Source organism: Plodia interpunctella, chromosome 4 (genome assembly GCF_027563975.2).
Source record: "Plodia interpunctella isolate USDA-ARS_2022_Savannah chromosome 4, ilPloInte3.2, whole genome shotgun sequence".
Classification (NCBI taxonomy): domain Eukaryota; kingdom Metazoa; phylum Arthropoda; class Insecta; order Lepidoptera; family Pyralidae; genus Plodia; species Plodia interpunctella.
Window position 1 is genome coordinate 1633246 of NC_071297.1, and position 14510 is coordinate 1647755.

Sequence of the window (14510 nt, forward strand, 5' to 3'; positions counted from 1 at the left end):
GATAGTGCGCGCTGAGATGTACTCGTTGCTGGTGCGGGTTTCGAGGAGTGGGGATGGCTCGGTTGCGCGTTTGCCGCTACGTCGTCATCTTGCTTGATTATGTGTGCCGGTTTGAGTCGATCTATGGATATATTGGATGCTCGAAGTGGCAATTCAATCTTGAAATATTTGTTGTTTCGCTCTATCACTCTGTATGGACCGTCATATGGCGCTATCAAGGGGCTTCTCACAGTGTCATTGCGGACGAATACATGACTGCATGTTGATAATTCCTTATATACGAAGAGGTTCTTACTCGATGCGATTATTCTCTGTACAGGTGATAGAGTTGACATTGTTTCTGTGAACTGGCGGATGAATTGGGCGTCTTCATTCTTTGACTTTGTAGGTACAAAGAAATCGAACGGGACTCGTAGCGTAGAACCATACGTCATCAGTGCAGGACTAGTGTTGTCGTCACGTAGTGCAGTGCGTATGCCAAGCAAAACTGTAGGTAAATTTTCTATCCACCTTGTACTGGCCTCTCTTGCCATCAATGCCGCCTTCAATGTGCGATGGAATCTTTCCACTTTTCCGTTGGCTTGAGGATGATAGGCTGTAGTTCTTATGCGCCTTATGCCACATTTCTTCATTAGTGCATTGAACAATGATGACTCGAATTGCCGTCCTTGGTCCGTGGTGATTCGTAAAGGACATCCAAATCTCGATATCCATCCTTCATAGACTGCTTGAGCAACAATCTCGGCGGTGATTTCTTTGACCGGTATCGCTTCCATCCAGTTCGTGTTGCGATCGATGATTGTGACGAGGTAGCGGTATCCCTGCGAGATCGGTAGAGGTCCAACGATGTCTGTATGTACATGTTCAAATCTTCTTGCCGGTGAAAACTCGCCTAAGGGACTGACGACATGTCTATGAATCTTCGCACGCTGACAACCAATGCAGGATTTGGCCCATGTTCCGACGTCCTTGTTTATAGACGGCCAAAAATATTTTGAAGTCATTATTCTTCTCGTCGTGCGTATTCCTGGATGGCTTAATTCGTGTTGCGCTTTGAAAGCGGCATAACGAAAAGCTTGTGGTAGATACAGTCGATTTTTCCCTGTCGATGTCTCGTACGTGATAGGTTGAGTGACGCCTGTCAGAATTGTGTCGGCAAAAGTTAATTTCGGATGATTTTTCAAATCTTGTAGGGTGATATCTCTTTTCTGTTCTTGTGATAATTTTTCGTAATCTATGCATGTGAGTAGATCTATTTCTTCTATGCGTGACATGGCATCGGCTGCTAGATTTTTTTCTCCTTGTATAAACTTGATTCTTGAACAAAACTGGCTGATATAATGTAGTTGTCTCTCTCTTCTCGGTGTGTCACTGTTGCTCGGCGGTCTTGTTAAGGCGTTTACTAGAGGTTTGTGATCGGTGTAAATGGTCACTTCGCTCCCCTCTATAAGACGTCGTAGGTGTTTGACAGCGGTGTACATAGCTAGTAATTCGCGATCGTACACGCTGTATCGCCGTTGCGTCTCGCTCATTGACTTCGAGAAAAATGCGAGTGGTTTCCATACTTCATTTTCTTTTTGCTGTAGCACTGCGCCCAAACTGCAGTCAGACGCGTCGGTCAACAAAGATAACGGTGCACCGGGTACTGGATGTGATAACGTAGTAGCTTCGAGAACGCTTTGTCGGCATATATCGAAAGCTGTTTCGGCTTCAGTTGTCCATATTATCGGTGTCTTGTCGTTCTTCTTGGCGTTATGTAAGTATTTGTTTAATTCGTGTTGATGTTCGGCTTGATGAGGTAGGCAGTCACGATAGAAGTTGACCATGCCAAGAAATCTTCTAAGATCTTGCACCGTGTTTGGTTTCGGATAGTTAGAGATGGCGTGAGTGCGCTCTTCGGTCGGTGTTATCCCCTCCACTGAGACTTGATAACCGAGGAATTCAATCTTGTTTCTTCCGAATTCACATTTCTCGATGTTTAACGATACTCCATATTTACTTAGGCGTTCCAGGACAAGTTCTACGTGCCTTCTGTGGTCATCCGGATTATTTGAAAATACTAATAAATCGTCGATGAATGAGTAGACGATGTCATCCAAGCCTCGTAGTACCTCGTGCATAAATCTTTGGAATGTTTGGCTAGAGTTTCGTAGGCCAAACGTCATGCAGTTGAATTCGAAGAGTCCGAACGGTGTAATGATGGCTGTCTTTGCTTTATCTTCGTCTCGAATTGGGATCCAATAATATGCCATTTTTAAATCTAATTTCGTAAATATTTTCTTATTGTGCAATCTGTATGTGAAGTCTTGAATTCTCGGTATGGGGTAGCGATCGGGTACAGTCACGGCGTTAAGTCTTCTGTAGTCTCCACACACACGAAGTGAGCCATTTTTCTTTGTGACGACGTGTAATGGACTCGCCCATGGACTTTTGGATGGTTGGCAAATACCCATCTCCATCATTTTCTCAAATTCAATCTTGGCCGCTTTGTACTTGTCGGGTGGGAGGGGTCGAGGCCGGGCGAAGAGTGGGGGGCCGGCGGTTTCGATGTGATGTGTGACGCTGTGTTTTGCTGGTTCCTTCACTGACATCGGGCGTAGTACTTCGGGATATTTTTTTAAGATATCTTGATATATGTGATTTTGGTCTATGATGTATACTGTGGGCTGATTGCTTGTTGTTTCTATGACTTCTATCTTCAAATCAGTGACGCTGTCTATGAGCTTCTTTTGATGTAGATCGACGAGTAACTTGTGACTTCGTAAGAAATCTGCGCCCAGTATGGATGTCTGTACGTCTGCAACGATGAATGTCCATTTGTATGTGCGACGAAGGCCTATGTTGAGATTTATAGTTTTCTCTCCGTAGGTTCGTATCGGCGTATTGTTCGCTGCGTACAACTTGTAGGTGTTGCTCGGAGTTTGGTTTCTGTTTTTCGCTGCTAATACAGATATGTCTGCGCCGGTGTCTATGAGAAAACGCTCTTTCGTGTTCAGCTCCCTGATGCAGAGGCGGTTACTCCCTTTAGTAACACCAACGCCCGCCACCGTCGATGTTGCTTCTAGATTTCCGACCGTCGCCTAGCGCAGGGTGACTGGCATTTTCTGGCCTTATCACCGAAGCGATAGTGATACGAGCATTCCCATTCTGGGTCACCTGGTTTTCTTCCGTTTCTCGACTTCGATCTGGTTGATGATCTGTTATGGCGTGGGTTTCTAAAGGGTTGACGACCACGAAATCTGGACCGACCTTCTTTGAGAGCGGCAATCTCAAGTGTAAGCTTTTCTATTTGTTTGCTTAAGACTTGAAATTGCAAGTTGTTTTGCGTTTCGCTGCTGCTTCTAGGGGTTGAATCTTCACGGACTTCTGCTACCGCTTGTTCTGTGTGCTCCATCATCTTGTCTGCCATCGTAGCCATGGTGTCGAGCGAGGATTCTGTGCTGACAGATAGCACGGCTCGTACTTGCGACGGCAAATGTCCCATCCACAGAACTTTCAGGGCGTCATCGGCGACTTTTGTTCCGGATAAATCTCGCATTACACGAAGAAGTTGAGAAGGTTTCTGTTCTCCCAGCTCTAATCCTCCTAGCAGCTTTTGGAATTGCTTGGATTCGGATTCTTCGTATACCGACAATAGTCTCTTCTTCAGCGCTAGATATTTTCCAGTGGATGGTGGATTGCAGATGATATCGCTCACTTGTTCGATGTCTGTTCTCTCTAACACGGCGACAGCGAGATTATATTTTTGATCTTCACTGGTCTTGTATGAAGATACCACGGCTTCAAATTGTGCGAACCACAGCTTAGGTTGGGCTCGCCAAAACGGCGGTATTCTTGACTGTAGAGAAATAGTTGACACTTCCTTTGCAACCGCTTCCGGAGAGGAGGACGCGTCAGAAAATTCTTCTTTCTTTTCCATTTTTATGAGATTTCTTCTTTTTTCGGGGTCACCAATTGTAGTGTGCTTAGACTACTCGAAATAAAATGCCAATGAGAAGAATGGAAGTAGAATAATTTATTTTACAATATTTACATATATTTATAGTACAACATTGATACTGCACCCGTAATTCACATCACGGCACAACTCGCGCGGTGGTGGGGAGCGCGCTGAACAGAGCGCGCGTCGCGTCGCGTTGTTTCTACTCAAACTGTTTGTGGGCTCCACAATTCATATTATTCTTTATTTGAGCCTGAGACTAGCTGTTCCTCACAATTTCCAATAGTCTGTGTTTATACTCTTGTCTTGGTCATTAGTTATAATAAAGCTTAACTTGCCATGAAAGCGTAACAGACAGGAAGACTGATTTTCGTATTTATGATTAAAAGTATGGATTTGAAACAAAAATAAAGTGTAATATTATTATATTTATAAATAAATAAATATACGACGAACGAACTCTAATGGTTTTTGCGTTGCATATTTTTCAGGACATATTAAATAAAAATAAATAAGCTAAACATATCGAAGACACCATGTATTAGGTAATCTAACTAAAAAGACCATAGTACAACCAGAATATAAGGTGAGCCTGTTCTTAACCTGCATTACTAAAAAATTGAATACTCAAATAAAAACGATATAAAGCCTAATCGATTCCACCAGTGGAATTATTAATTTCTACAGTTAATAGAAAACTGTCAAAAACTGGAGCTGCATTAATTTTACACACCATTAGTTCTGCGAGCCGGGCGAAATCTCAATGGATATGATTTCTAGCTGTTCCGTTAATTACTGTCAAAAAGGCTCCAGATATTTATTTGCTAAATCTTTATATCAATTAGCAGTATATATAAAACGGTAACCGTAAAAGCTATTTGCGATATATGAATATTTTAGCAAGTTCTAGACTCGTGTAATAATATATATTAACTCGACCATACTATATTATATTCTTAAATTGATAAACAAATGGGATATCATACAAACCTATTATCAAATTTACTGAATGTACATATAAAATTTAATTGAAATCGGTCAAGCCGCTTCGGTGGATCATGGTAACTAAAACTATGACACGAGATAATATACGTATGAGATATTTTTTTATAACTCATGTTAACAATTTTTGTATTATATTTACTTTAAATTCAACACAAAAATTATGCTTATATTGGTTAATTTGAAATAAAACATTCGAGTTGACAAAGAAAACGAATTTCGAGACTTTTGAAATAAAGTTTTAAAATTTGGGAAATACCATCTTCAAGTGATCCCTTATCTTAGAAGATAATAGTTATCTTTTATATTGATTTTTAGCTTGATCAGTTCAATTCTAACTTTGTAACTAGTACCTCACTCGCAATGAGGGAATTCAAAATGTATATTTGCATTATTTTCATTTGTATTGCAAATTCCTTAGCTGCAAATGTAAGGGTAGATCCACTTGTGGATACTAAACTTGGACTTATTCGGGGTTTAAGGGCTGATGATGGAGATTATTCCATGTTTTTGGGTATACCATATGCCACAGTGAGACATGATAATCCTTTTGCGGTAAGTATATAATATCTTTATCCTTACATCATTATCATTGCATAGTATAAAAAAGTTGCTTGCCGCTGTCTGTTTACGGCTATGTATGCTTAGATCTTTAAAACTACGCAACTGACTTTGATGCAGGTTTTTTAATATAGTAATTAAAAAGGAAGGATTATAGCACCCGTGTGAAACCTGGGTGATTGTTACTATATTACGAAATGGAATAAATGAAATGAAATATCCTCATCTGCGCGGATTATCGGGCTGCAGGTTCATAAATTCAAAATTATATTGTCCATTATTATGACTTTAGAGATATTTAGGGAGGTCTGTGGAATGTAAGACAATCGAATCGAAAAACTAGCACCAGTTTTTGATCAAACAATAATATTTATTGAAAATTGTTGTTATAAGCAATCATTAATATTATAATCTCAATATTATGATTATTTGAAACTATGTAACACAGCAGTATTATAATTTAACTTTTTAACCACAGCATGAGTGGAGCATAAAATAAAAGTAGTCATTATTTTCAGGACGCTCTCCCACATGAACCGTTTGGTGACGTTTTCGAAGCTTACAATGACTCTGCAGTTTGTCCACAAGCTGAAAGGTTGGCTGACGGAATTGTGGGAACATTGGACTGCCTTCGTTTGAATATTTTCGTCCCAAATTCTGCAAACTCACATAATCGTGTACCAGTCTTGTTTTATATACACGGAGGAGCATTCAGTGGTGGCTCCTCTCAACGTGCCGAATTTGGACCTAAATATCTTGTTAGACATGACATTATTCTAATAACGATTAACTATCGTCTTGGACCATACGGATTTATGTGTCTTGATAACCCCGAAGTGACCGGAAACCAAGGCTTGAAGGATCAATTTTTAGCTCTAAAATGGGTACAAGAAAACATTGCACAATTTGGTGGAGATTCTAGGAAAATATCGATATTTGGAGAAAGCGCCGGAGCTATGTCCGTTGATTTCCACATACACTCGTCACGTGAAAAAATATTCAGAAGTGCTATACTAGACAGTGGTAATTCATTAGTAGCCACATTTTCCGAACCAGATAAAAATGCTCCACTTAAGTTAGCGCAGTATCTTGGCCTTGAAACAGATGATATGGATGACGCCATATCATTTTTAGCAAATTCTGACACAAATTCTGTTATCTTAGCATCAGTAGCTCTAAATTTTGACTTCAAACCTTGCGTTGAACAAGAATTTGATAACGTTGATAGATTTGTTACTCAAAATTGGATTAATGCTACATTACCAAAGATTAGGAATACGCCTATACTGATTGGATTTAATAGCCAGGAAGAATTGATGCAAAACACATATCATGATAATGTTATTAGGGATAAACTTGCGATAACTTTTGATGTGGACGATGAAGCATTCGATGGTATGGAGGAGATAGTAAGACATTTTTATATAGGCGATGAGCCGATCACAGAACAAGTAAGATGGGATATACTTAACTTCCATTCTGACTTTAAATTCAATCATCCTACTATTAGGACAGTCAGGAAATATGTTGAAAATGGAGCTAGCGAGGTCTATCAATTTTTGTTTTCCTATGTTGGTGAAAGAAACTTGGCATTCCAGTCAGATATCATCAAAGAAGAGGCAGCTCATGGTGATGAGCTTGCATATTTGTTTGATATGTCTGCTATTCCTAACCCTACTGCTGAAGATCAACTTGTTATAGACCGAATGACCACTTTGTGGACAAATTTTGTTAAATACAGGTAATATATCTGTTAAAATATTGTTTTGAAAGTTCTAAGTCGATTATCTCTTACTCTGAATTTAAAAAAATAAAATAATTAACATAAATATCATTTTGGCGATTGATATTAAAAATTAATTTGAAACCTCGTTGAAACTGAATTTTTAAATATTAGTTTTCCTTACTTCTAAAATTGTACAATTCGTACCCCAAATGTATGACCACGAATATTTTTATTCCAGTGATCCAACACCAGAGCTCACTGATCTCATCACAACCAAGTGGACTCCCATCACTGAAGGTTCGTCACAAAACTACTTGGAGATTTCCTCTGAGCTGAGCGCTAAAACTAGACCTTACAGCAGTAGAATGACATTTTGGTACTTGTTCTATAAAATAAACCATAGATTGCAAAGGGTTTACCCTGGGAATAATATCGTAGTTTAAACTTTTTTACCAAATTACTTGTTGTAGTTGTCTATTCTCTCGCATCTTTGCGTGTTCTTGGTTATATTTAAAGCTGTCACGCCCAAAATCCAGGGTTCGCGGAAAAAATAAAAGTATTTTTTGCGCGAACCCTGCCTGACATCAACCCTCTTTAGGAATGCTATTGTTGGCTATATTCTATTAAGGCTGTGTGTCCCTTAGTCGCCTGGTACGACATCCACGGGAGGATATGGAGTGGTCTTATTCTAGGGCGGGACCACACGCCGCAAACTAATGTTCGCGCATAATCATTGTTTGCACCTAATGATTTTTATAAAAGTATTTTGACAGAACTCTTTTTTTTTGTTTATTAAACGGACAAGCTGAATTTTTTGTTTATTTTTTTTATTTTATGTTTTATAATGTCAAAAAATTATCGCTTTTAAAAAAATTGCGAAAATATTATATGATATAAAACAAATATTCATATTACACCTATATTAATTTCTTAACCCGATAAAATTTGTACTATTACTTACTACCAGTCAAGATCTTTTTCACGATCAATAAACAATTCCTAATATTGGTGTCTCAATGGATATGAATGAATTAATGAATTTATTTATTTTAGACAATTTACATTTCATAATATGTATAAAAATTAGTCTGGAAATCAGATAATATATAGAAAACTCTGTTTGTCAATAAAATATAAATATATTAGGTCAAATCACACAGATTGAGCCAGCCCCAAAGTAAGTTCGAGACTTGTGTTATGGGATACTAACTCAACGATACTATATTTTATAACAAATACATATATAGATAAACCAACCAAACCAAATCCAAGACCCGGGCCAATCAGAAAAAGATCATTTTCCATCATGACCCGACCGGGGATCGAACCCGGGACCTCTCGGTCCAGTGGCAAGAACTTTACCACTGCGCCACCGAGGTCGTCAAGATTTAACTTTCCATTCCTTATCAACAAGATAGATTTGGCGTAATAAACAGATAAACTATATCAATATTATCATTTTTCTATCTCATCTTTATATTGAAGACCACACTTGAACACATTATAATATACGTACTTGTGTTCAAGATGGGGAGTTGTAAAGTAATAATATTTCTATTTTATATCTTGTTTGCCAATGTGTTCGCTGATTTGAGAATAGATCCGTTAGTTGATACAAATGTTGGTCTTATTCGAGGACTAAGGGCCATTGATGGTGATTATTCAATGTTCATGGGTATACCATTCGCAAAAGTAAGGCCAGAAAACCCTTTCGGTGTAAGTAACTTATTTGCTTCTATTATATATTATTTATTCAGATAACCAAGATCATAAGTACTATTCTTCTGAATTGTAAAATCCGATCGAAACGATGTAATCGTTTACAGCTGAAGCTGTAATCGAAATCAGCTTTAATTTCATTATATGTAATATTTTATTCCCTTCATAGTCGTATTCCTTCTTCATAGTCGTATTCCTCATGGCTGAGGGTCGTGGTTATTTCGTGGAATTAAACACACACAACTTTCTTGGCATTATTAATGGAGTGGTTTCCCATTGCCTTCTCCATTTCACACACAAGTTAATAAGAATCGACCAATGTGCAGGTTTTCTCACGATGTTTTCCTTGCAAGCAAGTGGTGGACGATGAAAACTAATATACATGAGTCAGATTAGTATACAAACTCATGTGGCACGAGTAGGATTTGAACCTGGGATCTTTCGATCCACAGGCTATTATTTACTAAATATTTTATATTGTTAAATATTTTATTGGGTAGTGAAATAAAATATGTCGTAGGTGCCCCAAAAGGAAAACCGTAAAATACGATATTTCTTTTGCCGTTTGCCTAACAAACTACTTGTTGACCAAACGAAACGAGAGGTAAACGAAGTAACAAGAGGTGAATCAAAAGATTTGTTGATGCATAAAAATGATTTCGAAGGTCCAATTTAATATTGGTCGAAATCGAACACAAAACAAAACTTTTCCCGAAACGCAACGATCCAAAATCGGATATTGTGTTAGATTAAAAACATTTTCATTTATTAATTCGAAACTGTAACTGTAAGTCTAATATTTTAGGATGCTATTCCACATGAAAGATTTGATGATGTATTTGAAGCTTTCGATGACTCTGCTATTTGTCCTCAAATTGAAGAATTTAACCAGACTGTAACAGGAAATCTGGATTGTCTGCACTTGAATATTTACGTACCAAATTCTGCCAGCTCACGAAATCGCCTACCAGTTTTAATATGGGTTTACGGAGGAGGATTTAGTATTGGTTTTTCTGGAAGGTACCTATATGGTCCTAAATATATTGTCAGACATGATGTAATTTTAGTAACTATTAATTACCGTTTAGGACCATATGGTTTTATGTGTCTCGACACTGCTGATGTGCCAGGAAATCAAGGTCTTAAAGACCAGTTGTTAGCTCTGAGATGGGTGAAACATAATATTGAAGCTTTCGGTGGAGACTCTAATAAAATAACTGCTTTTGGGGAAAGCGCTGGAGGAATCGCTGTAGATTTTCATTTGCTCTCTCCCCATGAACTACTATTTAATCAAGTTATCCTTAATAGTGGAACGACACTGCTGCCAACGTTTTATGAACCTATCAAAAATGCTCCAATAATATTAGCTCAATATCTTGGCCTTGATACCGATGACATGGATGAGGCAATATCATTTTTAGCTAATCTTGATACGAATTCAGTTATCACGGCTGCTGCTGCACTGAATCTTGAATTTAAAACTTGTGTTGAACAAGAGTTTGATAACGTTGACAGATTTATTACCCAAAATTGGATCAATGCACCAGTGCCAAAAGTAAGGAATATGCCTGTACTAATTGGATTTAACAATCAAGAATTATTAACTACGTACGGTCTTGAAACTGCGACATTTTATGATGATCTTATAAAATATAAGCTGTCAATAGGCTTTGATGTAGACAACGAAGAATTCGAAGGTATGGAAGAACTAGTAAGACAATTTTATATTGGTGATGAGTCAATAACGGATAAAGTGAGATATGAAATCATTGACTTTGAATCTGATTATAAGTTTAATCATCCAACTTTTAGATCTATAAAAAAGTACATTGAAAATGGAGCTGGTAACATTTTTAATTACGTATTTTCTTATGCTGGAGGGAGAAACTTTGCAAAACACTTGAATAATATAACATTTGGTGGGGCAGCTCACGCGGACGAACTTGGCTATCTATTTGACATGTCGTTTTGGAAGCAAATCTCTGACGAAGATCAACTGATTGTCGACCTAATGACGACTATGTGGACCAACTTTGTTAAACATGGGTAATTCTTTTTGTATATTGTCATAAATCTTATTATATTTTATTGTAAAATGTAGGAAAATAATCTTGACATGACATATTTAAAATTATCACAGTTAAAGTGTTAATTTTAATAAAAAGACAAGCATAGATCACTATCTATACTTGTCTTTTTAAATAATTCAGTACCAACAATACAAACACTATTACAACTCTGTTAAAATGAAGTAAATAAATTTGATACTGAAGAATCGCCTTGAATATTTATTTTTAAATCAGATACAGCAAGCTATAAAATTTTTCACCAATACTCTAGGTATTAAGGCATTTCTGTTTCAATTGATACACAATCAAGTTGTATTCTTTTAACTTTCAGAGACCCAACTCCTGAGTTGTCCGATCTCCTGACAACCAAGTGGACTCCCATCACCGAGGGATCACCTCATCACTATCTGGAGATCGACAGAGAACTCCATGCCAAAACCAGGCCATTTAGCAGCAGAATGACATTCTGGGACCTGTTCTACAAAATGAATCACAACTTGCAACGGATTTATCCGGGATACAACGTTTGAATAACAACACGTCGCAAAATAAAAATACTTTGGTTAATTTAATTTTGTCTGTGTTTTAACAATTGCTTTAGCAATTATTATTTTTTGACAACGATATTTATTTCAGAATATTTTCTAACTAGGTAGTTTTACTATAACGTACAAGGGTGGAAATTAAATTTCTTCAATAAAACAACATGTTTTTAATCACATTATTTATTTATTTATTCATGTACACAACATAACAGTGTAAATATAAAACTTACAAATAGGAAACTAAGTACAAAGGTTCTACTTATTTCTATAGAAATTTCTGCCACGAAAGAAGAATGGGAAAAAAAGAGTTATGGTATATTGTTATGGTATTAACTAATATTAATATATATTAAAAAAAAAAACTATATTTAAAAGCTTTTATTTATTTTCTTTTTCTTTTGATCACAAAAATAATTTATCTGCGCAGTTGCATTAATTAAGAATATCAGCATAAAACAATATTCCTTTAAAACAATACAGTTCATGGAAAACAGGGATAATTAATATAACAGACGTTCGCATTCATTAATTCAGTTTTTGTCGTGTCATATTTTACGACATTCGTAGTCGACGGCAAGAAGTGCAAGACTGTTTTCATCCTTAGATAAAAAGCCAAGGAATTTTTAATATTAAGGGTAGTAGAAGTGGTACAAACGCATTGTTTGGATTGAACTCTGAAGTTTTTCTCTTAGCTGTAACTGGAAAATAATCAAATTATATATTTTTTTTCAAGTTTTGTTAGAAGAATTAATAATAATTCCAACCGCGAGAATACAATACTGACTTCTTCAAAAAGGGCGCGAACAACTTATGCACGGCACGGTTTGCAGCAAGCGACATGGTGACTACGGTGACAACTTCCTACGACTACGACTTCTGTAACAACATCCCACTAGGTGTGTCATATTATATCGTTAACATAAAAAAAAATAAAACGTTCACTTGCTTTTTAGAGAAAAGTATTTTGAAACCAAGCAGACGGCCACTTCTATTTGGCTTATTATTCCAAATTCTGTGTAAAAAGCTGACAGTCTATTCATCTTGAGGGCTTGGTATGTCAGCTGGTAAAATGACGCAGCCGTTAAGCCTTCAGCGCAAAAATGGCGGAATATTTTGACAATCACGTGACGCGTTCCCACGAGACGGATTCGTGGCGTGAATTTCGTTTTTAGTGTTCAACAAAAAAATATTTAGTTATTTCTATTAAATACAACAACAATAAAATACAAATGGTTCCCAATGTTGCGAAGCCGGGCGATAGCTAGTATAGTAATAACCTTCCAGTCAGCTAAAGCAGTTTTGGTTAACAATCAAGCATTCGTAAGACAAACAAATAACTGTATTATTGTTTAAACCCATAAACTCTTCAAACTCATTCGATATTAAATTTGACAATAACGTCTAAAATGTAGCTGGAACAGCAATCTCTCAGGTACAATTAATTATTTTGTATCGTCTCTTTCTACATTTTAATGGAGATGGCAGTCGTTTAAAATTAATGGTCGGCCATCTTGATTCTCATCAAAATGTAATGTTAAATAAACCAGTAATGGGCGTCTAGACAATAGAAGCTTGTACATAATTATATTTTTTTAAACTGTCGTCAACCCTCGAGGAAAATCTTGTTTTTTTCTCTCTCTTTGAGTGAAACGAATAAAGGCAAATAACTTTTTCATATACTAGTACTTAAAATTATCGGTTTTAGCTCGCTCAAGATTCTTTCTTATAATTTCGGTAATATTAATTATTTCCTGAAAATCGTAACTTTTAATTTATGACCGCCATCTAGCGATAGCCATATTCTATTCACACTAAATCAACAATTTTTTTTCTACGGCGAGCTAAATTTGTTGAGTATTAATGTGTATATGAAAAAAGTTATTTGCATTCGTGCGTTTCACTCAAAGAGAGAGAAACGTTGGAAAGTTTATAGTTTACTAGCGGCTGGTCCCGACTTCGCCCGGGTAGTTTAGAAGAGACATAACAACTTACCGTTAAATAGAAACAAACGACGACCTAGAAACCCAAAGAATTAACTTCAAAGACGCTGAACGGACCAATTTTTAATTCTTTAAAAATAGTTTTACTAGTTGGCTTCCTGTCCCATAAAGTAAAGTACCACAGGAGCTAGTGATAAGCCATCGTATATTCAAGTTACAAGCCACCCATTATTTATACTGGAGGAGACTCCAACTGCAACTTTACGATGCAATTATTTATAACAACTAAAATTTACAGTACCATTATGCATTTGGAATTTTCTGGACTTTCATTTCAGTTTTTGATTTAAATATGTCAATGAATGATGTGTTTTTATTGTAGCTTCGCGATATTAAAATATATAGTGACGGTAGAGAATTTAATTTATTTATTGTATTCCAAAACTGTAATAATGATGACTTTTGAAATAAAATTCCAATTAATCGTTGACATCATATACGTTGCAGTCAAAATAAGAATCTTCAATGTGAGTATGAATATAATACTCTCTCTCTCTCTCTCTCAATATAATTCTCTCTCACCTGTGCCTTAAGCGTTAAATAAATAAATAAATAAATAGGGACAAATGACACAGATTGAGTTAGCCCCAAAGTAAGTTCGAAACTTGTGTTATGGGATAACTCAACGATACTATATTCTATAACATATACATATATAAATAAACATCCAAGACCCAGGTCAATCTGAAAAAGATCATTTTTCATGTTGACCTGACCGGGATTCGAACCCGGGACCTCCACTGTAGCAGTCCGGCATGATGACCATTAAGCCACGGAGGTCGTTGACACCGAGAATCCACTTTCTTTACTAATTTTCTAAAAAAATAAACTTAAAAGGCGATGGCATGACGATATCCACAAATACGTGAAATTAAAAGGAGGAGCCTTTGCCCAGAAATGTGGCACAACACCAAAAGATAAAAGAACCGGTCAAGTGCGAGTTAGACT

General features: G+C 36.7%; 2 protein-coding genes across 2 annotated transcripts; both read left to right on the forward strand.

Moving 5' to 3' along the window:
* Positions 1-5261: 5261 nt before the first annotated feature.
* LOC128669412 (juvenile hormone esterase-like) lies at positions 5262-8039 on the forward strand. The gene is made up of 3 exons (XM_053744230.1): positions 5262-5497; positions 6022-7244; positions 7468-8039. Exons 1-3 carry the CDS (start codon positions 5306-5308, stop codon positions 7670-7672), a joined length of 1620 nt encoding a protein of 539 aa, XP_053600205.1. The 5' UTR covers positions 5262-5305; the 3' UTR covers positions 7673-8039.
* A 678-nt stretch (positions 8040-8717) lies between these two features.
* Positions 8718-11589, forward strand: LOC128669411 (juvenile hormone esterase-like). The gene is made up of 3 exons (XM_053744229.2): positions 8718-8945; positions 9754-10994; positions 11349-11589. The coding sequence occupies exons 1-3, from the start codon at positions 8757-8759 to the stop codon at positions 11545-11547; spliced, it is 1629 nt and encodes a 542-aa protein (XP_053600204.1). The 5' UTR covers positions 8718-8756; the 3' UTR covers positions 11548-11589.
* Positions 11590-14510: the final 2921 nt, after the last annotated feature.